General features: G+C 38.3%; 1 protein-coding gene and 1 long non-coding RNA gene across 5 annotated transcripts in view; one reads left to right on the forward strand and one right to left on the reverse strand.

The window, feature by feature from the left end:
* Positions 1-26,973, forward strand: part of LOC137490239 (uncharacterized) — a 138,843-nt gene that overhangs the window by 65,746 nt on the left and 46,124 nt on the right. For 3 of the 4 annotated variants that reach the window (XR_012408064.1, XR_012408065.1, XR_012408066.1), the window contains one exon: positions 1,175-1,318. This is a non-coding gene — a long non-coding RNA (uncharacterized lncRNA). Of the gene's footprint in view, positions 1-1,174; positions 1,319-1,969; positions 2,227-26,973 lie in introns of those variants that run through there. The other variant, XR_011016020.2, reaches the window with a different exon arrangement.
* Positions 12,740-14,425, reverse strand: her6 (hairy-related 6). Its single transcript, NM_131079.2, has 4 exons — positions 14,093-14,425; positions 13,910-14,005; positions 13,710-13,797; positions 12,740-13,572 (listed from the first exon to the last, which is right to left on the reverse strand). Exons 1-4 carry the CDS (start codon positions 14,198-14,200, stop codon positions 13,052-13,054), a joined length of 813 nt encoding a protein of 270 aa, NP_571154.2. The 5' UTR covers positions 14,201-14,425; the 3' UTR covers positions 12,740-13,051.

Genomic DNA, 26,973 nt, shown 5'->3' on the forward strand with positions numbered 1-26,973 from the left:
CAGTCTATGTCCAGTCATAAAGAACTTTCGACTGCTTTTAACTCGACCAGCAACTTGTTCAAACACTTGAACAGAAAGCATACTAGGACAATACTCGTCACCAAGGAGGACACCATCACCCAATAACATGGCAGCCCAACTCAGCCTAAACAGGATAAATTGGATTTTTGTGCAGGATCGTGAGTGAAGGTATCTTTTCAATGTGAGGAGAAGCGTTGCTGCTTATTTACATATCACATCCTATAGGTGCACCCAGTTGAAAACCGCATGTCACATGACAAGAACTGACGGATCAACTTGCGTCATACTTTGGAAAATACACATTTAGGTAGACTAATTACCTCAGACAAACACAGAACACCAAACACTGCGTTGCTTTTTCATACTATGGATGTCAATGGTTATAAGCATCACGCCTACTTCTAGATGTCTTCTTTTGTGTTAAAATTATAGACAATCTGTTTTGGAATAAGTGAATGATTAGGGAATTTAAGGTTTTGAGGGAACTCTTTAAGTCTTTTTAATTATTTAATATTTTGAATAGTAAATTACTGAAAGAGCTGCAGTTTATTTTGTATTTTTATAGGTATATTGTATCTGTTTCCAAAGTAACTTCAAAGTAAAGTAATTAGTAATCTGATTACTTTTTACATGAAGTAATTAGTAATGCAATCAGATTACTATTTTCCAGTAGTAGTCAGTTATTTGTAATATGTTATTTTTTTAAAGTAACTAACCCAACACTGGATAAGAGTGTAATTATCTATCTATCTATCTATCTATCTATCTATCTATCTATCTATCTATCTATCTATCTATCTATCTATCTGTCTGTCTGTCTGTCTGTCTGTCTGTCTGTCTGTCTGTCTGTCTGTCTGTCTGTCTGTCTGTCTGTCTGTCTGTCTGTCTGTCTGTCTGTCTGTCTGTCTGTCTGTCTGTCTGTCTGACTTTCTGTCTTTCTCTTTAGATTTGGTATTTATTTTGGAAATTTACTGAAAATTAAGACTATAAAAGAAGTGGACTTCTATTTTCAGTGTCAAGTGCTTAAAATGTGTATAAAAGTGTAATTCAATAATAAAGTGCTTGTCTCTGGAATATTCAAGCCCTTTATAAACATTTGTTTATTTTTTTTTTAAATGAAGCCAACTAACTTTTTTTTCTATCTGTATTACAGTGAGACCACTTTTCTTCACCTTGACCAAAATTAAATTCAGTCCCACTCCAGACGCTGAAGGTGATCTGGAGGCCGTCAAACAGCTTGAGTTTTCAGCGTGACTCGTGCACCACTGAAACAAGACCGCATTTCAATGAAGCCCAGGTGTGTTCGTTTGCTGTGAGAATTAACATTTAGCACAAAGCATGTACTGTAAAATTGCTAAAGTGTAAAAAAAAGATATATGTTTAAACAAGTTTGCTTCAAGGTTTCCTACATTAATCAGAACCATATAGTTTTATACAGTTGCAATATATCTATATAGCCACCAGGGGGCATTGATAGATTCTCATACAACTAACTTTAAGAAAGAAATAAAGAATACAAACATAAGTAACCCTCTTAAAAACGTACAATCAAAACATATTGCACACTTGACGCAATGCCCACCTCCATCAAAGCATGCCACACTACCCGTCTCATTATGTCTGATGCAAAAAAAAAAAAAAAAAGCATTTGCAGAACAGCAGCCTGTGGGTGTCAGATCAGAGGACCTTCCTAGAGAGTGAGATAAAAGCTCTGTGTTGGATCTGAAAAACAAGAATGTAAATAAACACACAGGAAGCGCACCACTTTAATGGCTTGTCACACTAGTGTACTATCGCACTGCCCAGCGATGTATCGGTCCCACCACTGGTTTTATACAAGAAAGGGGATTAGCCAGTGGCCCACGGAAGCATTGCTGAGGCTTAAACCATTTTGTGTGGACGTTGTGAGAGGCGGTGGGATAATGCCATTTGCATCCCTGTGTTTCAGAAAGCTCGTGGAACCTTTAGCATGATTCAAGCCTCTCTATCTGGTACCGCAAAGTCCAGAAGAATGACAATAAGAACAAAACATCACCAATGGACGAGATTTCAGAAAGCGAAGAATGCAGACTAAAGCATGCAGACATTTGGATTAAAGCTGAGTGTGTGTTCTGATACAAGTTGAAGAGTGAAGTAAGCTTAAAAAAATGTCATAAACTGGTATTGTACAACTTATTTGAAGTAGGAATAAAAAGATTGCCATACGACTTTTTTAAACTCCAATTTCAAGTACAGTTGAAGTCAGAATTATTAAACCCCTTGTTTATTTTTTCCCCCAAATTCTGTTTAACGGAGAAGATTTTTCAACTCATTTCTATACATAATAGTTTTAATAACTCATTTCTAATAGCTGATTTATGTTATCTTTGCCATGATGACAGTAAATAATGTTTTACTAGATATTTTTCAAGACACTTCTATACAGATTAAAGTGACATTTAAAGGGTTAACTGGGTTATTTTGGTTAACTAGGCAGGTTAGGGTATTTAGGCAAGTGATTGTATAATGATGGTTTGTTCTGTAGCCTATCGAAAAAATCATAGCTTAAAGGGGCTAATCATTTTGACCTTAAAAATTAAAAATATAAAAAACCTAAAAAATTATATTATCAGACACACTGTGAATTTTTCCTTGCTCTATTAAACATCATTTGGGAAATATTTAAAAAAGAAAAAAAATTCAAAGGGGGTTTAATAATTCTGATTCCAACTGTAAGTTGCAAAATACACTGCAAAACAATATGACAAAAAGTAATGCCTACAAATGGTTTTATGTGTCTTTTTTAATAACTTATTTTAATAAGTTAATCAGGCAGAGCCGGCCCTCCCCATAAGTGAACCAAGCGGCTGCTTAGGACCCCCACAACCCACTAGTGGTCTGAGCCGTTTCCTTGCTGAAATCGTTTCTATTAGCATTTTACAAATTATCTTCATTGACTGTGCTTTAGTACTTCAATATTTAAACATTTTCACTGAAAAGAAAACAAAATCCTAATTTAATATTAGTTGAAGTTGTTTTTGTGGGAAAGTTCATGTCATCAACAGAAAGCTTGCAGTATCTTATTTGCTTTCTGTGTTCTCACGGTTCAAGTTTGTTCTTCCAAGGTAACCTGCAAGAAAGACGGGTCACCACAAAAGCGCAAATCTTTGCACAGACACAGCCATGGCCTTTGCTTCATTGGCTGCTCCATTTTATAACTAATTTGTTTTATATAAATACACATTACATACATTACATTTTGTAAATTGGACCACGAAAAATGAAATAAATCTACTGTTTTTCTTCAGGAGGGGAAAAATGACGATGAGCACTAAAGCATTTTTAGCATCACTTTTAAGTGCTAATTATGATGTTAAAGACATAATCTAGTTGCACATTTATTGAAAAATTGGCAATTACAGATTAATAAACTTACATGAAATATTATATATTTAGTATATTTACCAACTCAGGTTTTAAACTTAGTCTAAAACGCATTTTACTGAAATGCAATACTGAAGTGTCTTTCACTGACATATCTTGCACACTGGTATTATTTTTCCTCAGACATGTTTATAAAAAGGCCGTCACGGTGGCGCAGGGGGTAGCACGATCACCTCACAGCAAGAAGATCGCTGATTTGTGCCTCGACTTGTCAGTTGACATTTCTGTGTGGGGTTTGCATGTTCTCCCGATGTTCACATGGGTTTCCTCCAGGTGCTCCGGTTTCCCCTACAAGTCCAAAGACATGCGCTATAGGTAAATTGGGTAAGCTAAAATTGGCCGTAGTGTATGAGTTTGAATGAGTTGTATGGATGTTTTTAGTCATAGGTTGCAGTTGGAAGAACATCCGCTGTGTAAAACATATGCTGGATACGCTTCATTCCGCTGTAGCGACCCCGGATAAATAAAGGGAGTAAACCGAAAAGAAAATGAAGGAATGAATGTTTATAAAAGTTATGTCCTAATTGAATTAATCATAGTTTAATATAAGCTGTAGACCCTGCATCTCAAAAGTCTAATTATATTAGACTAATTCTAATATAAAAAAAAGAAAAACCTCAATGTAAGGAACATGGCAGGAGACTGAACGGAATAATAAAGTTTGTGTTTGGGTATTAACATTAACACTATTTGTACTTCTATTTTTCTTTTGTTTTTGTATTCATATGTATAATATAGAATTTATTATTTTTAATATTTTTGGATCTTGCATTGTATAAAGTTAATTGTTTTGTTGAACTTTTTGGAGTTTTTAATGATTTTAGAATAGGGTTGGGTTGATAGATCGATGGCCGATAGAAATCCCGATGCTGAGCCAGCATTGCGATCCTCCACCCCGCTCCCGTCGCAGTAGCAACCCACTTACTAAAAACACACACTCAGGTCTCATTTACACTGATACATCTTAGTTTTAAAATGGCATTTTAGAATGAAGACGATCCACGTCCACACTAGTGTTTTTTACCTAACATTTCACTCACTAAAAGCACTCCTTCCAAACTATACCACTGAAAACGCATGTAATCACGTAACCAAACACACAAACACAAACACAAAAAATCAGGTAACGTGTCACACAATCAGTAAACTGCTTCAGTCTTTCGCTTTCACGCTTGTACTAATGAAAACCTAAGATACTGTTGGTTGGTTGCTTTTGGTTGTGCACCTTTTTTACCTACCACTTTGTCAACGCCATTATAACGACACAGATCACTCTGCCTGTTCATGCCAGAGTCCCGTGGAAAAAGTGATTGACAGGTGATAATTTGTGTGTAACTGTTTTGGGTAAAACAAAGGCCATGCTGATCAGGTAGTTGAAACTGTAGGCTACAAATAATTAATAAATTATGAATGAATTAATAATTAATAAATAATTAATTCACCACCTACAACGACGATGTCATCGTCTATCACGATGTTTCATATTAAACATCATACAATGCCAAATTGGTCAATACCACCCAACCGTAGTTCAGAATGTACATTTTATTACTAAGTATTGCATTTTCAATTTTGGCTAATTCTTGTTCAGTGTCGTTTTATTGCAGGATTTTTGCATTTAGAATTTATTTATTTATTTATTTTTAAAAATGTATTTATTTTTATTTTTTGGAATTGAAAAAAAATAATAAAACTCTACCTAGAATCTTTTATAAAATCTTCAATCTGTTTGCCAAATTAGTAGAATATCTTTTAAACACCCCAGTAAGATGCAAAGTAGGAATACTGGTCCCATTAAAGATTGGTTAATCATTTTTTTGGCTGCTAGTCGACAGGAACGGTGAAAAAAATCATTCAGACAGTCATTAATTAAAAGAAATCAGACTTTATTTTTCTTTTTTATTTATTGTATTTAACAAGCAATAAAATCATTGTGTGCTGGTTTGCAATGGCAATACTCCACTATTTGGAGCGAGGTAGGGCCTATTGTTCTACTTAGGGCCCTCAAATGTACAGGGCCAGCCCTGTAATCAGGTTTCAACTACATTTCATAAGTTGTGCAAAGTTTAGCTCAATATTGTTAGTCAGTTTGATTGAAATAAGTTAGAAAAGTACATTTGATTCAACAAAAAAAAAAATCAGGCACTAAGATTTTTTTTACAGTGTACCAGTTTTTTTTTTTAAAAGCTTACTTTATTTTAAAGCATTGCTTCCATGACTTTTTGCGTGTCTGTGTGAATTTGAGAAGCTTCCCAAGAGTCCTATGACATACATCACTCTGGCCTATCGCAGGAAACAGGTGTCCTCGCACCTGCTTGAATCTTTTTTATCTCTTGAAGGTTATATCCGTCTCTGCTTGACCAAAAACACTTACATGTATGATGGCTTTGGATTAAAGAGAATTGTGCTAGTAAAGTGTCCATGATTGCGCACAAAGCACCAGAGGCAGGAGACATCCAGAAAGGAAATCTGTTAATTTCATTGTACTTATATGAAGTACAGGAAATGAACTTCGCATGCAAGAAGTAACTGACCACTCAACCAGAAAATAACTCAAAGTGTTTATAGTGTATTAATCCGAAGATGTAGAGTAAAATAATCAGTGTAACGTCACATAATTAGAAACAAATTGGGTTTAAAGATTCTGTTTTACAAGTCTGTTTTGGCATTTACAATATGTAAGTTTTTTTCTTATTAAAATATACAAAAAACAATAAAACCATGTTACATATTTTGCTCACTTGTGTACTTACACCATTCCAAATATTTCAAAGAATGTTCAAACCCAGAGAAAAAAAGTATTTTTATTAGTGGGTGACATGGATCTTGTCCTGTGTTGCCATAATAATGATGTCACACACCCTCAATTTACAGTTTTATTGAAAACACCAAAGACACCTTAATATTTTGAGTGATTTATTAGACAGCACAAAGCAGCATTATAACAGAACACACACACACACACACACACACACACACACACACAACCAGAAGTTTACATACTCTAAAAAAGTTACATAACTTTTTTAAATGCCTGATGATAATTCATACTAAATGTTTACTATCTTAGGTCTGTTAGGATAACCTAAATGATTTACATTTGTAGAATAATGAGAGATTTTAATTTATTTATTTAGTTTATTTATTTATTATTTTTTATTATTAATTTCTAGATAGTCAAAAGTTTACATATATTTCCTTGGTATTTTTTTAGCTTTGCTTTTAAACTTGCTGTACAACTTTGGTCAAATGTTTTGGGTATCCTTCCACAAGCTTCTCACAATAGTTTGACGGAATTTTGGCCTATTCCTCCTGACAGAATTGGTGTAACTGAGTCAGATTTGTAGGCTGTCTTGCTCACACAAGCTTTTTCAACTCTGCCCACAAATTTTCTATAGGAATGAAATCAGGGCTTTGTGATGGCCACTCCAAAACATTCACTCTGTTGTCCTTAAAGCACATTTTAACTAACTTGGCAGTATGCTTAGGGTCATGGTTTGTTTGGAAGACCCATTTGTGGCCAATTTTTAATTTCTTGGCTGATGTCTTGAGATGTTGCCATCTATGCTGTGAAGTGGACCAGTCCCTCCTGCAGCAAAACAGCCCCACAACGTGATGCTGCTGCCCCACATACTTCACAGTTGGGATGGTGTTCCTAGGCTTGTAAGCTTTCTCCTTTGTCCTCCAAATGTAACTCTGATCATTATTGCCAAACAGTTTAATCTTAGTTCCATCAGACCACAGGACATGTCTCCAAAAAAGAATATTTTTCCCAGTGTAATATAGCAAATTGTAATCTGGCTTTTTTTTTTTTTTTTTTTTTTTTTTTTTGATTCTGGCTTGTTGATTTTCCCATGTTGTCACACAAGAAGCAGCGCGTTTGAGGTTTTCCTTAAATACTATTCTACAGTTGGGCTTCCAATTAGCTCAAATGTTGTCAATTAGCCAATCAAAAACTTTGAAAACCTTCACATCATCATCTGAGCTTTTTTCAGAGGCAAAATAATCTTATTGTATGTGAACTTGACTTTGACTAATTTAAGAAAAATTATAACAATTTCTCAAAATAAGATCTCTCATTACTCTGCTATTAAGCTTAACAGAAAGAAATTTGATTATCCTAACTTACACAAAAAAAAAAAGTTTAGTCACATTAACATCTGACTTTTTTAAACGGTTATGTGCCTTTTGTATATTTAAACTTCTGGTTTCAACTGTATATACACATACACGTTTATTAAACATAATTTATTATGATAAAACTCCAGTGCTTTTGACACGATCATGACCAGAAGAACCGGAAACAGTGGACTATGGCACAATAAAAGCTCCACTGCATTCATAGCGCATCATGCTAGTCTCTCAATTAAGTGTTCAGTAGCTTCAGTGGTTTCATTTCACTTTCAACCTCAGTAGACTAATTACCTCAATAGACACAGAACACCCAAACAGCACATATATTTTCCTTCGGCTTAGTCACTTTATTTATCAGGGATCACCAAAGGTCACAACTTATCCAGCATACTGTATGTTTTCCACAGCCATCTGCAAAACCCAGTACTGGGAAACATGCATACACTCATACACTTCGTACAGCTGCATTAAACTTTTATTGCTTAGCATCGTGAAACTACACAAAGAAACAATAAATGAATACAGCTCGTATACAGAAAAATATGACAAATAAAGATACAATGTAAAGAGAAATATATGAAAACTTAATGATGAAGTCAATTAAGGCAGAGCTCACGATTAGCATATACATACAATTGAGCACATATGGCTTAAATAATCAACTTCACATACCTCGCTCCACTTTACCAAAGGGTCGAATTTAAATTGAGCAGGATTAATTTTGTCATAAATTGCTACTCGTCCCTCTGAACTGCACAGAGACAGATATCCTCTTCGCTTTGTCTGTCTAACCTTTTTGTTATCCAGACTATGGAAAACACGTGACATGCTCTGAACATTTTTAAAGTAGGTAGGATCATTTAGTGGTCACTTACACTTCGGCCAATTCAGTTTATTCAATTCACCTACAGTGCATGTCTTTGGACTGTTGGGGAAGCCCGGAGGAAATCCATGCGAACATAGGGTGAACATGCAAACGGCACTAATTGCCAACTGGTGCAGCCGAGACTTAAACCAGCGACGTTCTTGCTGTGAGGCAACCACTGAGCCACCGTGTCACCTCCCAAGCAGAACAACCTATAAATAAAACTTGTATCAGAGCTGCATCAATGTTTTGTCAGTTTGTTATCAATCCATAAAACAATTGATGAACACATATGACAAACAACATAGGAGCATAAGCGTAAAGCACATTGAAAATGGTGAAGGAAGCAACGCACTCACGCTTTCCACATGCTTTTTAACACATTGAGTGAACAGCCCCTTATTCTGCTTCATACTAGCATGATAAGTTTTAAATACTTTAGCTCATTCATGAACATGGTTTCTGCAGGAGTCCTATAGGATGTAATGAAGATGACAACTCCCATTTTTCCTCACGCCGTCACAGTGTTATCAAACTACAACTTTGTTTGTTGTGAATAAGCGACCTCTAGCAGTGAAAATTACACGCTCTGCCTTTAATATTTGTGTTTCGTCTTCAGTATAGACAAGTATTTGGTTTAGAGGTTTTAGTGTTAACATACTGACTCATATCCTATCTGGTTACATTGTAAAAAAGATAACACATTCAAATGAAAATGTATTATTTAATGTCAAAAGTAATTAAAAGTAGGCAATGGAGTGGCACAGTAAGTAGTGTTGTCGTCTTACAGCAAGAAGGTCGCTGGTTCAAGCCTCAGCTGGTTCAGTTGGCGTTTCTGTGTGGAGTTTGCATGCTCTCCCTGCGTTCACGTGGGTTTCCTACGGGTGCTCCGGTTTCCCCCACAGGCCAAAGACATGCGGTACAGGTGAATTGGGTAGGCTAAATTGTCTGTAGTGTATGAGTGTGAATGGATGCTTACCAGAGATGGGTTGCAGCTGGAAGGGCATCCGCTGCATAAAACATATGCTGGATAAGTTGGCGGTTAATTCTGCTGTGGGGACCCTAGATTAATAAAGGGACTAAGCCAAAAAGAAAATGAATGAATGATAATTAAAAGTGACAGTAAATATATTCATAATGTAACAAAAGTGATTATTATTAAAACTATTTTGAAATGATTTGAAACTATTATTTTCCAATGATATTCTTTTAACGTGTTTTTAATCAGATAAAACATGAGAGATAGTTTTTCTAATCCAGTCTAACAATAAAACGGTGGTGTATATTTCTTATATTCTTTATGCTACAATTATTTTATGTTACAGATATTACCATGCCATTTTCAAAAGATCCCATTTTCAGGCCTTTGACAAACATATTCCATCAAATTATATTAAAGAATTGGCACCTATATTGTTTATGCATTTCGGTTTTCCTTCTAGCTTCTTTTTTACTATATATGCTGCAGAGCTTTTGCCATTCCCTACATTTGCAGTGCCAAATATGCCACTTTGATTACTCATTGGTCACTCACATTAATCCTCATTTGCTCCAGTCAGAATGAAAGCCCTTGACCACTGCTGTTCCCTCCTGAGAGTTTTTAAAAGTGGTTTAGAGTCTCTGGGTAGCACTCCAAGTTAGGCTCTATGTTCACATAAAAGTGAAACAACCCATGGTAATGAGAAAGACACTTTTTTGGCATCACGAGCATCACATGTTTGTTAGCAAGGTAACGTCTTCAAGAGTAAAACTACAAGAATATTAGCATGAGCACAGTGAGTTTTCTGTATTTGTTCGGTCTGAAATTAACTACTAAAATTGCTCCTGTATTTAGGAAATGAAATTTTGCTTTTGGCTTCTTTTCATTGTCTTTAAAATGAAATAATTGAACATAAACAGTAAGCTGAGAAGAATTTTAATTTAGAAGATAGTTTCAGACAGCTCTTAAGAGTTTTATATATATTATTATTTTTATTTTTTTTTATTTGAACACTTCGTTTTCATCTACTTTAAATGATATCACCGGCACAGGTAGACTTTTCAAACCCTTAACATGTAGGGAACTTCCATCAATTCATTCGCCTTCCTGTCCCCTAGTCCTCATTGCGGTCTAAAACAACCCACATACTGCCCTAGTCATCCCGGCTCGGCCCCCCTCAGATGGGCTCTGTGCGTCAGCGCTCGCTGGCAGGCAGGCGGGCAGGCGGTGGGGTGTTTGGGCAAGCAGCGGGAGAGTTGATGCGTGTGTCAGAGAGACGCTCTCCCACATTCCCCCGGCGGCTGGCAGTGCGCCGGCTGTGGGAAGGGGGTTCGCCTCTTTCTCACGACCTCTCAGGTTCCTCAGCTCATCTGGGAGCTATTCATTTCCTGCCAGAAAACAGCCTTTCCCCTGCAACTGCAGGAGAGGGCGAGAGAGGGAAAAGGAGTGCGAATGAGCTGCGTAGTGAGTCCAGAGCTTGGTACAGCAATCCCTGTGCTTAAATCATAAATCCCTGGCTTGTCAGGGCTACAATCAAAGACGAGGCGGTAATGATGACGAGTTAAGAGGGAGAAAGAAGGGAGCGAGAGAGATAGAGAGAGAAGGAAGGAGAGAGCGAGAGAGATCATGCCATATGGTAACACTTAAGAGCCAAGGAGGAAGCAGAGAGGGGGCTTTCGTTTTAGTCCTTTTTTTTATTTTTTTGCCCTTTATTTTCCCCCTGATTTCTCCTTGCAAGCCTCTTGCGTTTGCACGGAGTGTGGGAAAAGTTAATTGACATGCATGCTGGCTAACCCTCCGGTCATGTTGTGACATGTGCACGGGCGCCCCGGCACAGTGGTCAGCGCGCCGGTAACCCGAGATCCTCGTAAAGCTGTCCTCCAGGGGCGGGTTGTAGCGAGGAGGGAAGCACGTCTGAGTCTGACGGTTTCCTTGGTTTTCATTTTTTGGATAAACACGAAATGATTGCATGCATGGCCCGCGCCACAACATTGCTGATCTGTTGGATGGACAAAGCAGGCTGACCAACTTTGAGATGAGCGTTTCCTATAACATATGGTTTCAATCTGTAAACTCTCGGCACCACAAAAGGTGTGATGGAAATTCAGAATGATTGCACTTATCTACACTTTGTGCCTCATAGCAGGTAATTGCAAACACCTGCGATGCCCCCTTCAAAGAATGGCCACACTGAAATAGCTATAGGCAACACGCACCTGGGAAACACAAGAGATGCATGAAGAAGGAAACGTTTCATCATGTCAAGCGTGTTCCTGTTAGTATAAATAAAAGCTTGTGTGGGAATTTCTGCATCCTTCAAGCTCACATAATCGTGTTTGATTTAACAACTTGCTTTATTGTAATTTTTAAGATTTGTTTTAAAGTATTTTATTTGGTTGTGTTATATGAGTTGAACTTGAGTAAATAAATGTGAAGTATATGAATTATGTAAAGTGTATGTTAATATGCCTTTATGCTAGTAATTTGACCAAATAAATGTCTATAACTTCTTTTAAACTGAACGTTGGCCACTGCTCAGTGAATGCGTGTGTGTGTGTGTAGTTCGCATTTGAATTACTAGATGGCGCTACATGGTCGTGTTATAAAACATCGTTTGCGCTGGTGTTCTGCTCCTGAACTTTTGGCGCTGGATTCAGTTCTTCCTCAGTGTCAGAAACACCGTATATTAACATGTAATTTACATATATCATAACCTGCTTTGAACTTAGGCTTTTATTGTGACGAAATCTCTGAATTCAATCAAAGTTACTTTTAAACTATTAGTATTCTTTTGTAAAAGCATTGCTTTTAAGATGTCTTAATTTATTGAAAACTGTTTATTTTAATAATCTACTGCTCTTTGGAGATAGCCTAAATGTAGCCTTTTAAAACGTGTTAAACAAGAATAGAACAATATTGATTAACCAATATACATAGTTTGCATCCTAGCATATGCCTATAAAATAGATAACTATACAACATTTTGTATCAAATTGTATCGGTTTTTGCGCATGTAACAAATGTAGCAATTTAAGTCGAATGCTATGTGTTACTTTTCACAGAAAACATGGTTATAGGAAAAGCCTTAAAGTATCAGAGACGAATGAATTTTACATCCTTACTGACTGTAAGCCTTGTATATTATATTTAATAAGCGTGATATTACAGTCTACCCTTAAGTTTTGCTTTACAATGATGAGAAAACCAAAGCAATTTGCTCAAATTTCTATGCTATACAGCCAGATTTGCTTATTTTAGGGTGATTGGGTTGCTGTAGTGTGGAACCACTAGAATAAAACTAAACACTGAGGCAAAACTTTTCATTTCAAATGTCATTTATTTGTCTTCCAAAAAGAAGAAACTTGAAAGCGCATTCAACATATCTTTGGCATCACAACGTGGAAAAGATACCGCAAATATAAAAATGCATTGAACGGAATTCAACAATACAAAACTTATTTCAATATGAACTTCTCTGCCTTTTGATCTATACAAATATAGTGCATCATCTCATAAAACCAACACAATCTCTTTATACAAAAAGCACAAAAAAAGTAACGCTGAACAAAGAAAACAAGTGTCATTTGTTTTTTAAGAGTCTTTTAAGAGTTTTTTTTTCTCCTCGGAGTCTACCAAGGCCGCCAAACGGAGTCTGACGTGACGGACGGTGCTCCCGGAGAAACGGCCACCGGAACCGGTGTGTTGGAATTGTTTGCGTAGACTGGAATAACAGGGCCGTTTGGAGCAAAGGCAGCGTTGGGAATCAAAAAGGCGAACTGTCCGTCGGTTGCCGGCACAAGCTGGAAACCCCCATATACTTTAGTTGCGTCAGAAGTCAAGTTGGAGGATGAGCCGCTTTTGCAGGGGACTCCGCTAAGAGGCACAACGTTGGCTTGCTGAGTCGCGCTGGGGATCTGAACCATGGGTTGACTGAAGGATGGATGAGGAGGCCCGGCAGGTATCTGGTGCTGTGTTGGATAGTTCATGGCGTTGATCTGTGTCATGCAGCTGGCTAGGTGACCTAGCAGCCTAGTCCTGACCTCGGTGTTAACCCCTTCACATGTGGACAGGAACCGGGTAACCTCGTTCATGCATTCACTGAATCCAGCTCGGTACTTCCCAAGAACGGTGGGATCTGTGTTTAGGGCAGCTGTTGGGTAAACGAGAAAATAGATTAAGTTCAACTTAAATTATTTTAGCTCCTTAAACGTCTTTATTTTATTGCATTAGTTACATAAAGAGAATGCAAGGTGCATTTTCTGAAAGGTTTTAACTCTGGCGACTTACCGGTCATTTGTGCGCGCTGCATGTTTCTGAGATGTTTCACTGTCATCTCCAGGATGTCGGCTTTCTCAAGTTTAGAGTGTCTGGAGCTCTGAGAGTGAAGAAAGAGACTGATTTAGATATGCGGCTATATAAAGAAATGCATTAATATTCCAGCCAGATATAGCCTAACTGAAAGACTCAGTCGGACTTTCGGTACTTACATCTTTTTTCAGAGCATCCAAGATTAACGTTTTCAGCTGACCCAAGCTTTCGTTGATTCTCGCTCTTCTTCTTTTCTCCATAATGGGTTTAGAAGACTAAAATGCAAAATAAAAACAAAATGAGTCAATCTGTCTAATCACTTCTTGAAGCACTATAGTTCGTAGCTTAATATCAATACCAACCTTTCTGTGTTCCGAAGCCGTTTTGGGTTTATCAGGTGTAGTGTTCATGCTCGCCGGAGTCGCGGCGACCGGAGAAGAGGAGTTTTTTTCCATGATATCGGCAGGCATCTTCTCTGGGAAGTATCCTTTCGTGATCTTGTTTATAAAAAGAAATCCTCCCGCACAGCTGCTTCTAGTGGAGTAAACGCTGTCAAGTACGCTGATACAGTTCCAGTTATGAATGGATATCCGCACGAAGTGTCCCGAGTTCAACTGGTGCGGCAATGATGTCACAGTCTCTGATTTCACCGTTCGCCAGCGGTCGTAGCAACTGCCTGCCTCAGCGTCGTGTTGGTCTTATTTATATCTCCGGCTGCACGCGAACGGCTCGTGTGAAACTTCCCAAACTTTCTTTCCCACAGTAACTTTCTACCAATCAGCGCGCGGGACACGCGGCCCGAGGGGAGGATGGCTCGTGGTCGGCGCCCCTCCATTGGTTGTTTAGCGTTTGAGCGGGTGGCCAATGGCGCGCGGCCGGGTTTAGGGCACAACCGGGACTGCCTTCAATCATTCAGTTTACATATTAACACTTAAGAGCCAGTCTCCGCTCAGAAACAGCAAACTTTGTAATTGTAATTCAATACACATATAGATCCAGTGAAACTTAGAAGGAAACTAAAATGTGCCTGCGTCACACTCACCAAAGAGAGAGACAAGTTGTTTATTATTGGAATTAACATTTAAAAACATTAGAGACATGTCCAAATTAAAGTGACAATTCATAACACAATTTTAAAAAGTTTTGGAAAGTGTATTTTTTATAAACTTTTTACAACTTTTAATGCTGCATGTATTTCAAATATTAGGCTATTTAATTTTTAAATAGGTATCTTCTATGTTATTATGTTTTTAATAGCCTATGTAATATTTTATAGTCATTCAAATATGAATTTTGTGTAATAGGATCCTTCATAAATCGTTCTAACATATAATTTATTTTCAGTTTTATTTATTTTTTATTTTATTTTTTAAATAAATAAACAGCAAACAAAATAACACTTCCAAAACTTTGGCCACTTAGTTGTTATATGGCAAATGATAAGTCATAAAACTTGCTTTTAAAAGAGGTCTATAAATCTGAAACACAGTTGAAAAGTTCACTCTTGTATTTTTAAATTTTCACACTGTAGAATCTGTTTATCTTCTCACAATTATTTCTGTCGCTCGACTTAAAAGTGGTTGAAATTGTTGTTAACCATATCCTTGCGGGCTTTAACTTCCACACCACTTGTCTAAATTAAATTTACACTTTCAGTTCTCGAGTGTTCAACTTTGTTTTTACAGTGTAGAAGTATATTCGACAAGGCAGCGCCGTATTTCTTTAAGCGCGTCGCTGCTGTTGGCATTTTGACATCTGTCGGCTCACGAGCACTATTGTGAATGTGGAGCACGTGCCAGGATGTTTTATTACCTCGGTGGTTGAGGTTTGGCTGGCGGGCTAGGGGTGGCGGTGGTGGTTTACATTAGAGGGAAGGTAAATAGCAGCTGCTGTTCTAAAAGCCTGGGAAAACCACGCCCACTGAGAGCTCGATCGGGCTTATCGGAATGCGAGCCAGTGTGGAGATATTTCAGACCGAAAGCGCGCACTGCACGGGTAGTGTCCTTGACTGTGTCAAACAGAAGCGACTCTAATTTAGGTCATGATTTTATGATCCTCGGATGAGTTCGCAAAGAAAAGCCACCAAACAAACACTATATTCATTCATGCTTTTCTCTCTGTACCTAGTCTGTGTGTGCAATGAATTCTCAAAGTTCACTTTTTGAATGCTGCGCTAAAAGTAAAAATGGATTTTCGTATATGTTGACGTATATGTGCTATTATAAATATATACTTGTCAGTTAGCGGTCTGGCGTAACCTACTGACAGGAAAGGCAGCGGTTGGAGTGTGTGGAGTGGGTTGCCAGCCCTCTGATATGCACATTTGCAGGATGAGAGTCTCCAGCTGCTGCAGACCCCGCGACACGTGGCGCGCAAGCGGCGGGGGAAGGCGCTGCTCCTGCCGGCTTTGCGCGCGTCTGCGGGACAGAGCGCCGGGGGTTCGCCTGCAGTTCATGACTGTGATATATCATAGTGGCAGGCTGCTGAACTGTCTACTTTGCTGTATGCGTTTCTAATCACATTTCTTCAACTTTTGCTGTATAATGCGTATTGACGAGTCATGACAGCACTACATTACATTGTCCATGTAACATACCCATGTTGTTGTTAATTACTGGAGTAACTAATGAAATACGTATATAATTGTAAGCAGATCCACTCAACATTTACATTTTATTCATTACCATCATTAGTTTTACATGGTACAGTAATGAACAGTTTATTGTATAGTGTGTCTCTTTACTTTAAATGAGATACAGATGTTGTAACACCACAGGATGAGTTGCAAAGCAATCTGTAAATGCAGTTAAGTATTTGGATTTTAATACATAGTTAAGGCAAAAAAAATTAAAATGATGCATGCATCTGTGCATCTTCTAGACTCACAAAGTGTCTGCCTAGCTGTTTTATGAAACACGAAGGACCAAAATCTTCTAATATTCTCAACATATTAGATGACCTGAGTGTGAGTAAATTAACTGCTCTGTAACTGCGTTTAGAGTGAAATATATATTTATATTTCATATTTATAATACAAAATATAAAAATAGCTGATGAATAAAAAAGTTTACTGTATTTGCATACAATTGGAATAAAAATGCTTAAGAAATTGGGGGAGGTGATGGAGGGGTGGAATAACAATTATTTCGAACAAGTAAATTAGTGTTACACCCCACCCCACCTACTGTTACAACCCACCCTGATTGTGGGGGAAGTTTGTAACAAGCATCACTATTTGTGCCTTACAAAAGTGGGTTTAGAGGTCAATAATACATTTCTAAATAACATAAAAATAAAGCAAAGTAATGCGAAAATCAGACGACACGATGGGTCACCTCACAACAAGAAGGTCGCTGATTCAAGTCCCAGCTGAGTCATTTCTGTGTGGAGTTTGCATGCTTTCCCTGTGTTTGCAAGAGTTTCCCTCTCAGTTCAAAGACATGCGGTAGATGAATTGGATAACACAATGTGCTGGATAAGTTGGCGGTTCATTCCGCTGTGGTGATCCCTGATGATTAAAAGCACCAAGCCGAAATAAATGGATTAATAAATAAGGAAATATATCAAAGTCTGGGACAGAAAACAGATGATTAATGTTTCTTATATTCTGCCATGCAATACAATTATTCTTCTATAGCTCCACATATTTTAATACAAAAATGACTACTAAAAGCACTGTGCTTCATTTGTTTACACTGCGAAACTGATTCATCGCTCTTTCTCACACTTGTAAAGGACTCGCAAAACAAATGTATTGATGTCAAGTAGACAAAGACCGGTAGATTCAGAAACCTTTCGTCTTCGCATGAGTAACTTTCTCATGCTCGTGTTGCACAAGGGATCTAGAGGGTGCATTGAATTACAGGCAGGTTATGTTGTCCCTCCCTTTACCCCCCCCCTTGAGCACCTGGACGCTGCCAGTCCCGTGTGTGTTTTCCTGCAGTGTTACCTTTTGTGAGATCATGTCGTTATTGTGTCTATATGCACAAAAAACAGACTCATTGTTCCAGTCTGTGTGAATCACTGACGTACTGCAATCGCATCAATGAAGAACAGCATACATCTGTACAGCTAACCTAATTTCGGCCGTGCAAATTGTTTTTCACCACAGTCTTTTATTAGCACTTGTATTGACATAAGTATAGTTAAAGCAAAGTTTGCAAGGTCTGCATGTCACGGCTTCTAATTCACGCACTCACGTACACACACACTTTTCAATGCAGCCCCCTTCCACATCATTCCTCTCTCTCTGTCAATCATATCTTTATCAAGGTCTCTCAACCATGGCTGTCCACACACAGCAATAATGTAATCAAGACTAAAGTACGTGAGAAAGTGGGAGATAGCACGCTCCCAAACAAGCTGAGCTGCAATCACAGAGCCAGTGTAAAGTTAATGTGTAAGCCACTGATGAATGCCAGCTGCCAAAAGGAAAGTTGCTGTTGACGGCTCATAGGGATCTCTTGAAGGGGTCGGGCAGCCGGCAGTGAGGGTGTCATAGTGTCACCCTCACTCAAGGAGCTGTCAGTCACCTTTGACAGCTTACTGAAAGACTTAATATGACATTGGCAGATATCCATATGTGTGAACAAATAGAATTTCATTGTAGTGCCGCTGGCGTTAAAAATATGAGGTAAATCTTTTTTTTTTTTTTAAATTGACTTAGAAACTGTATTTCATTCACATTCATGGTCTTCTCAACATTCACTGTGGTATGACTTTGTTGCATTAGACTACCATTTTCTCTTTAAATTATCTTCTTTAAAAATCAGAAGGCCCTGATATACTTCGAAGAACTGGTATGATGTCTTTTCAAGCAAAGACGATCAAAGGCTTTTAGGCTAAAATAAAGTTCATCCTGTGTTAATCGGGAGAGTTCAAAGCATCTTTGTAACCTTCTGGAAAAGCTCATTCTGTCTGGTAAACACTTTTAAAGTACCATTGGCCAAGGGAAATTGTGTAAAAGAAGGTGTTGCTATGAGGTAGAAATCTCACTCTGGTTCATTTCTTCAGTTCAGCCTTCAGACTTTTATATGGCTAAAACACATATACACTGTGACATATCTAAAAAAAAAAAAAAAAGAGAGAGAGAGAGATAGAGACATTGATGCTATATAAGACTGATGAGTTAAAAGTTTGTTTTTAACTAAAAATAAAAGTTACTTCCTCATTTACACTACCTGACACAAGTCTTGTCGCCTATCCAAGTTTAAGAAACAACAAATAATAACTTGACTTCTAGTTGATCATTTGGCATCAGAAGTGGCTTAGAAAGGCAAAGGCCTCTAGATTACACTTATTTTACCTTAATAAAAATGTTCATGATTTTTTATTGTTTAATTACAACAGATCTGACTTTGCTTAGACAAAAGTCTTGTCACTTAATAGAAATAATGTACATTATACAGTAGAATACAAAGTCATGGTGCAGTGGAACAATAATTAATACTGTTTATGACTACTATGAGCTTGGAGGACTGCATCCATACATCTCTGCAATGACTCAACTAACTTATTTATAAAGTCATCTAGAATGGCAAAGAAAGAGTTCTTGCAGGACTCCCAGAGTTCATCAAGATTCTTTGGATTCACCTTTAATGCCTCCTTCTCATTTTACCCTAGACATGCTTAATAATGTTCATGTCTACTGACTGGGCTGGACAATCCTGAAGCATCTTGACCTTCATTGCTTGCAGGAAATTTGATGTGGAGGCTGAAGTATGAGAAGGAGTGCTACCCTGCTGAAAAAAAATGTACCCTCTTTTGTGGTTTGTATTGTAATGGGCAGCACAAATGTCTTGATACCTCAGGCTTTTAATGTAGCCATCTGCTCTGCAGATCACTGGCATGCTCCCATACTAAATGTAACCCCAAACAATGATTTTTCCTTCACCAAACTTGACTGATTTCTGTGAAAATCTTGGGTCCATGGGGGCTGCAATATGTCTTCTGCAGTATTTGTGATGATTGGGATGCAACAAATCTACCATCTCCCACTTTTCCAAATGATCAACCAGATGTCAAGTTATTATATGTCGAGTTATTATTTGTTGCTCTCACAACTGGGATCGACAACAAGACTTGTGTCAGGTAGTGTGCTATTCTCATGTGGTGTTAAACCTTAATGAGCTACTTTTGTGAAAAAAAAAAGAAGAATGCTGGTCGCTGGGACCTATTGCCTTCCATAGTTGGCAAAAAATACTATGAAAGTCAATTGGTCCCAGCAATCTTTTTTTATTTTTTATTTTATTATTATTATTATTATTTTAAATATGGCTGTTTCTCAATTCCAAGAATGCAGAGAACGGACTTGCGTTTTTGTGGAGAACGGTTTTGCCGAGTGACCTCAGAAGAACGAGGGGAGAACTCAGGAGACAGAGAACGCGTCCTATGAGAAATGAGATCCTGTGTTCTTTCTGATGGTCACCTGACCTTCATACGTTTTTAATGGAAAATTATTTTAACATTACAGCATTCATACAACGACTTATTGTGTTTCCCCTCTTACCATATGCATAAATATATTATGCATTTTTTATACTTTCCATAAAGACATTTAAATATATGTTGCACAATACAAATAAAACAAATTTTAATACGAATTTCAGCAAATAAACACCCTTGATAAAATCCTTAAAGGATTTTCATGTTCATGTTTACTTTCACTATTTCATTTAGGGAAACTCCAGAAATAAATAAGTTTATCGCTGAACTGTAATAACGATAAAACTGTAGAAAATGTTGCGCTTCCCACCTTGAGCGCACCTGAGTCTTGCACTCAAGTCTGTATCAATGCGTCCTTGATATCAAGAACACATCTAAGAACTTTCACGCGCTTGCAATCTTGAGTTTTAGAACTGAACTGGCGGTTGATGATGACGTTACACGAGAACATGGGGACGCAAGAATGCTGAAGAACACATATTGAGAAACAGCCTATGTGTTCAACTGAAGAAAGAAACTCAAATAGACTCATTTAAGACTTTTTTAATTAAGAAGCATATCCGTATCACCATGATCAGATGCTTGCTTAACTTCTGTTTAGTCACGCTGTGATTTTTGTTGTGTATGCTTTGCAATATTACCATGCAGCAGGTATTTACCATTGCATCTAAATGTTATCATTGCCTGTGTGGGTGGATACGGATGTCTGCTAACAGTACACTATGCTTTTCAGGCATATTTTCAAACCCTAAGCGATAAACGAGGAAACATTCTACGACAACTTGACATGTTAGGTTCATTAATAAGTTATGAATTCAACCCTCCAAAAATGAACAAGACAGTTGTTGTTTAAGTTCCGGGAACACTTCTCTTTTCACACCGCATTACCAATGTATTTCTGTGTATATTTTATTTATCGAGAATGATTAATATACCCTGTAACCAAGACATAAGAAGACAACCGCTTGCTAAAAAAAATGTGAGGGTGCTGAAGTTTCTTCCAGCACCAAGACCCTTCAAGTAAAGAAAGGAAGACGGGGAGAAAGGAAGCAAAATAAGAGGTGGGAGAGATGAGAGAGGGGAGTGCGAGAAGCTTTGGAGACCCTCCAGCAGTCTTCCCACGGAGCAGACGCAGCAGCCAGAGCGAGTGCTGGAACATAGACGCCACATACAGCAGCAAGGCTTCCAACAGCAGAGCCTCCAGGGCCTGAGGGGATCAGAGGCAGGGGCGTGATAAAGCGTCGATTCACACTGCTCTTCACGCACATGCAAACGCACACCTACATGTAAATTCCCCGAGACCAAAACACACCTTCACGCACACACATACACAGATCACTCGGGGTCACCAGCAGCCTCGCAGACATTAGCGCTCTGTGTTTTGTACATAGCGGCGCTGGGGAGTTTTCAAACAGATGCCTAGCACAGTGGTGATTCAAGCCTTTCCGGGCTCCTGCTTCTGCTTCTTCTGTGGCAGGGGAGAAAGCGTGCGCCTTAGGGGGGGATCTTTAGTAAAGCTTCGCCAAGTTCTCTCTCCCATGGAGCGGCGTACCAGGGGCTGTGTGCTCGTGTGGAGGAGGCGGTAGAGACTGGGTCATGGGTCACTACGTGAGCATGAGTATCTGGCTGCCAGGCTCAACTGGTTTGGGTGGTGAGTGAATTAACAAGCCTGAGGCGCAATTGCTAATGACAAGCCTTCCAATAGAGACGATGCACTTCCGAGCTCAAATAAATAAAATACATGCTTTGTTGCACAGTTAACGCACCATGCAGGATTCAGTGTGCGTGTCGATTAATTCAATTTGGTCTTTCGGTTGAGACTTTCTCAAACATTCTTTTCAAGTTTAAGATAGCTGATAAGCGATGGCTGTCTTTCTCACGTTCTTGGTAGATGGTATCTGCTGAAGCCTGGAGATAAAGAAATATTCTGCACACAATGGCCAGGGCGATGGGCTTTTGTTTACGAAAAGGATCTTGATCTTACTTAAAGGTGAATAAACCGGCCTGTTTCCTCTTCAGGGAGGCTTATTGTTTACAGTAGATAAAGCGTTGAAGGCGTATAGGCGCACTTTAAGTTGTCTTGCATAATTATCTTTAACAGGCACTTAGAGAGGGTAAATAAACAGCAGGAGTGGTTGAACTTAGCTTTAACTTCCTTTCGGAATTTGCATATCAAAACCCTGCATATCAAAACCTAGTATTTTACTGTTTTTAAAAAGGTTTATTCACTTTTTTGCTGTGTGCTCATGTTTCACTTGAAGGAAATCATGTTATTTTTTCATAAATCTCACTTTGATTATATACAGCTACTCAGCTAACATGAAAACGACTGATATATTTCCTAGTTCCTCTAAAAGGCCCGTGACAAGTGACTCTGATTGGTCATCGTCATAATATCGGCTCCATGTCGCGCCCGTACAAGCACGCGCATTTTGTGTAAACTCTAAAATAATATCTGACAAGTGTCTGTAACAAGTGAAAATAGGATGCTGCTCCTTTAAGAGAGTGTGTGTGTTTATACTTTAAACTATCTGTAACACGAGAAGCGCATATGCGCAGAAGGGATATTTATTTTTATTTTTCTCTCACGCTCGGATTAAGTTATTTTCTGTGGTGACACTGGTGACAGAATTAAGCACAAGATGTGGGATGAGACCTGTGTGAGCCTTGATGGAATTTTTTTTTTTTGCTGCTACACACCAGTTAGGAGAGCTCTGCTGTATTTTTTTTAAATCAACGCGTTACACGACATCTTTCACACATATCCGGAATATGCCTGTGTAAGCAACATGAATCATTCACATATCTTTTGTGACTTCATTATCTGAGATGTAAAACGCATGGAAAAGCTGCCTAAAGAGAAACACCGCTGTCGCACACAGAGAGACGCTGCATGTGCTGGTCAGGAGTGTGTGTGTTTTTCAGCAGTTTGACTTATAAATATGAATTTGTAGCTAAATCGTTAGCGTTGGCGAACATCATTTCCTGTTGTTTACAACTTTGCGACAACATACCGTTAACACTATACAAAGTACATGTCATGATCAATTTTAACAAATAAAACACTTACAGGTCGTGGCTCAGAGTTCACAGCGTTTCCTTGTAGTTGCTCCATCTTTAAGAAGATTTTAGCCGAATCCAGCACTTAACTGGGAGAGATTCTGGAAGCTCTTTTGTCAAATCATGCTTGCTATGTATTTTATAGTTCTCTGGAACATAATTAATATTGAACTGCAAGCACTTCTGTATTTGTGTCGTGTCATTTGGAAGCCCAAATACAGAAACAGAAAAGCTCTGTGGAAATAGCAGGATGGGATTTTCTTTCTCTGCTGTAACGTTACAGCACCTCTGGCCACGGCCCTTAGCTGCGCAGTGTGTGTGCGCAGTAAACGAACCTTTTTGATCTTACAAGGGCCGGATGTATTTTTTTGTAGTCCAAAAATGTGTTAATTGCAGGCTTTGCTAAGCTAACTCTGTAAAAATCAAGGTCTCCCTTTGCATTAAAATTTGAGCATTTTACATTCAGAGATGCTGTTTATGTTCACACAGCTACAATACACATAATCTAAAGTATAAAATATGATATCGTAGTGGACCACCCCTTTAAAGTTGTTGCATGTCTGCCGGTCCCCGTCTGAGTAAGTTTGAGCTACTTGTACAGTAAGTACCGTTCAGAAAAAAATAAATAAATCCAGCGAAGAAACTCAACACAGAGGAACAAAAATCCCCACTGTCCGCTAACGTTTCGTAAGACTTATTACAGAGCAACCCAAACATGCATGCAGAAGAATAAAAATGACGACTACTCGCAAGGCAGGAATCGTGGGTCACAGTGATCATTTGATGCAGAAGTATAAACCAGCCTTAAGATGTAAATTCTGTCATAATTTTTTCAGATTTTATTTGTTTCAAACCTTTATGAGTTTTACTTTAAGCTATTTTTAAGAAAAACCTGTAACGACTGACATCCACAAATACTCAAAATTATTGTGTTCAACAGAATAAAGAAACTCGTTAAATCAGGGGTATACATACTTGGACCTGGAGGGCTGGCGTGCTGGAGAGTTTAGCTCCAACATTTTTTTTTTTCAGCACCCCAGTTGTTGGAAAAAATATGTATTCTTACATTGCACCTGAACCAGCTCTAGAACCTTCCTAGCAGGTGTGTTGAAGCAAGTTAGAGCTAAACTCTGCAGGACAACGGCCCTCCAGGACCGAGTTTGGACACCCCTGCATTAAATGTTTGGATCCGCTTAGATTTTTCAATTTTGGGTGCCTAGCATCTTTAAAGGAGAAGTATATGCCATTTTTTTCAAGGTGTAAAATAAGTCTCTGATGTCCCTAGAGTGTGTATCTAAAGTTTCAGCTCAAATTATTCCACAAATAATGCTTTAAAACTCTTCGAAATGGCCTCTTTTAGGCTTTGATCCTAATTGTGCCATTTTGGTGACTGCCGTTGTACATTTAAATTAGATTGTGCTGCTCTTTTCAAAAGAGGGAAGAGCTCCAAATGCCTGTGTGTCAGCATAGTGGCAAATTCAAAAACAAGACCAACTCCTATGCTAATGAGGGAGAGATCATAACTAATGGGTGGAGTTTTTCCCCTCTGATGATGCATTCAAAGGAAGATTTTTGTTTTATGTAGTGTGATCATAAAAAAACAATTTAAAAAATTATAATTAGAAGCTGATTATATTCACAAACTGTTGCCACACAACTGTGTTTAATAGGGATGTCCAAATCAGGGTTTTTTTTACCCTCGAGTCTGAGTCATTTGTATTTGAGCAAAATGCTCAAATGCTAGATGACATTATTGTTTGTAGAATAAAGCAAAAAAAAAATGTTTTGCTCAAACTATAAAGCATAAATGCAGGGATATTGCAAATGGTCTCATATTATTTGCCATAGCTGTATTTTTTATTTTTTGATATTTTGCTTGCACACTGTAGATCTATTGTCGTATTAATTTGACTCTCACAGCTAAAAATATATATGCATTTGTGTGTGTGTGTGTGTGTGTGTGTGTGTGTGTGTGTGTGTGTGTGTGTGTGTTTGTGTGCGTGCATGCGTGTGCGTGTGTTTCCTGCATTGATTGAAACTGCATAAATTAGTTATTCTCATATCTGACTCCTGCTTGGCCTCCTTGTATGGAAGCAGATGTTGAAAATGTGTAAGGGTCACAGTTGCACCTCCACCTCAAGCAAGGCCAGGTCTCTTGATAACGGCCCCTTGGTTCATGAGCTTTGCTCCTTCAGAAGATTGTATAGTTTTGTCCCCCCCGTTCCCTCCACCTCCATCCAGCCCAGCCACCTCCCCTCACTCCACCACCTTTCCCGTGGGAGTTTGCAAAGCCAGGATAACCTTGAGACCTCCGCTGGGTCTCTGCCAGGAACATTAAAGAGCTCTAACCCCCTCCAAGCATGCCCACCCAGTGCACTTCTACCCCATTTCTAACATTTCTACACTTTTTTGTCTAGTTTTACCTTTTAGACTTGTTTTTTTTAGATTTTTTTTACAACCTCACTGTGAAACATCTCTTTCTTTCTCTCACACACACAAACACACATTCTCACACAAAATATTGCCTCTCTCTCTCTCTCTCTCTCTCAAGTCTTAGACAAAAAGGGGGTAAAAAAACACTATTCACATGATCTCCTGTGCAGTGCACTATTATCTGTAGATTGTCGAGCTGCCAATTTCAATTTCGCCGCCCTATTATCAGGCCTTGAAATAAACGCCTCATTTGAAAAGTAGAAATCAAACTGTCTCTACAGGAGGGATGACTGACGTTGATTGCAAACTAACTATTTGGTGCCATGCTGCACTTTGTGTGGCTTTTGTCTCTCTTCGCTTTTTTTCCCCTCAGCTTCATGGCTGTCATATTCTTTAGTACTGGAGAAGGTCAAGTGCCACTGTCTAAAAGATCTGAGGAACTGGAATCGACTTGGCGTTTCTTTCTCCGCCCCATTCTTGTCACCACAGGTTTACATATTTTCATTTCTTTCAAGTTTTTTTCCTTTCCTTTTTAAGGTTCTGAAGCATTTTTTTTATTAAAAGTGCTTTTAAGTTAGCCAAAGTCGGAAACATTTTTGAAAGGAAAAAATAAGAGGATTGTTTGTATCATTCAAAAAGTTCACCTCAGTCCAAAAAAAAAAAAATGCAAAACAAATCCTCCTTCAAATATATATATACTCAAAAATGACGTTTGATGTTTGTTCAAACTATTATTAAAATAAGATGTAACAACACAACTCTTAAGGTTTGTTTGCGCAACTTAATTGTCTAATGTTCAATCCACTTGGTTTTGTAAACACAAATAGATTGTGTGGAACTTTTTATACAGTGTATTCACCCTATTCTCTGCGTCACAAAAACGCACGCACTTCCGCATTGAAGTGAGGGGGGGAGTTGTTCGGGTGGTTTGGAAGACCCTCCCCTCACTGACAAAGGTCCAGAATTTGTCCCATACATGAGCTCATTTGTCCTAATTTGATTGCTATACCATCAACAATAGTGAAACTAACCCATCAAAAAATGAAAATTTTCCCCCAATTTCTATTTAACTGAGAGAATATTTTTTTCAACACATTTCTAAACAATAGTTTTAATAACTCATCTCGAAGCAGCGGCATAGTAGTTAGTGCTGTTGCCTCACAGCAAGAAGGTCGCTGATTCGAGCCTCAGCTCAGTTGGCGTTTCTGTGTGGAGTTTTCATGTTCTCCCTGTGTTCGCGTGGGTTTCCTCCGGGTGCTCCGGTTTCCCCCACAGTCCAAATACATGCAGTATAGGTGAATTGGGT

This window comes from Danio rerio, chromosome 6, assembly GCF_049306965.1.
Source record: "Danio rerio strain Tuebingen ecotype United States chromosome 6, GRCz12tu, whole genome shotgun sequence".
Taxonomy (NCBI): domain Eukaryota; kingdom Metazoa; phylum Chordata; class Actinopteri; order Cypriniformes; family Danionidae; genus Danio; species Danio rerio.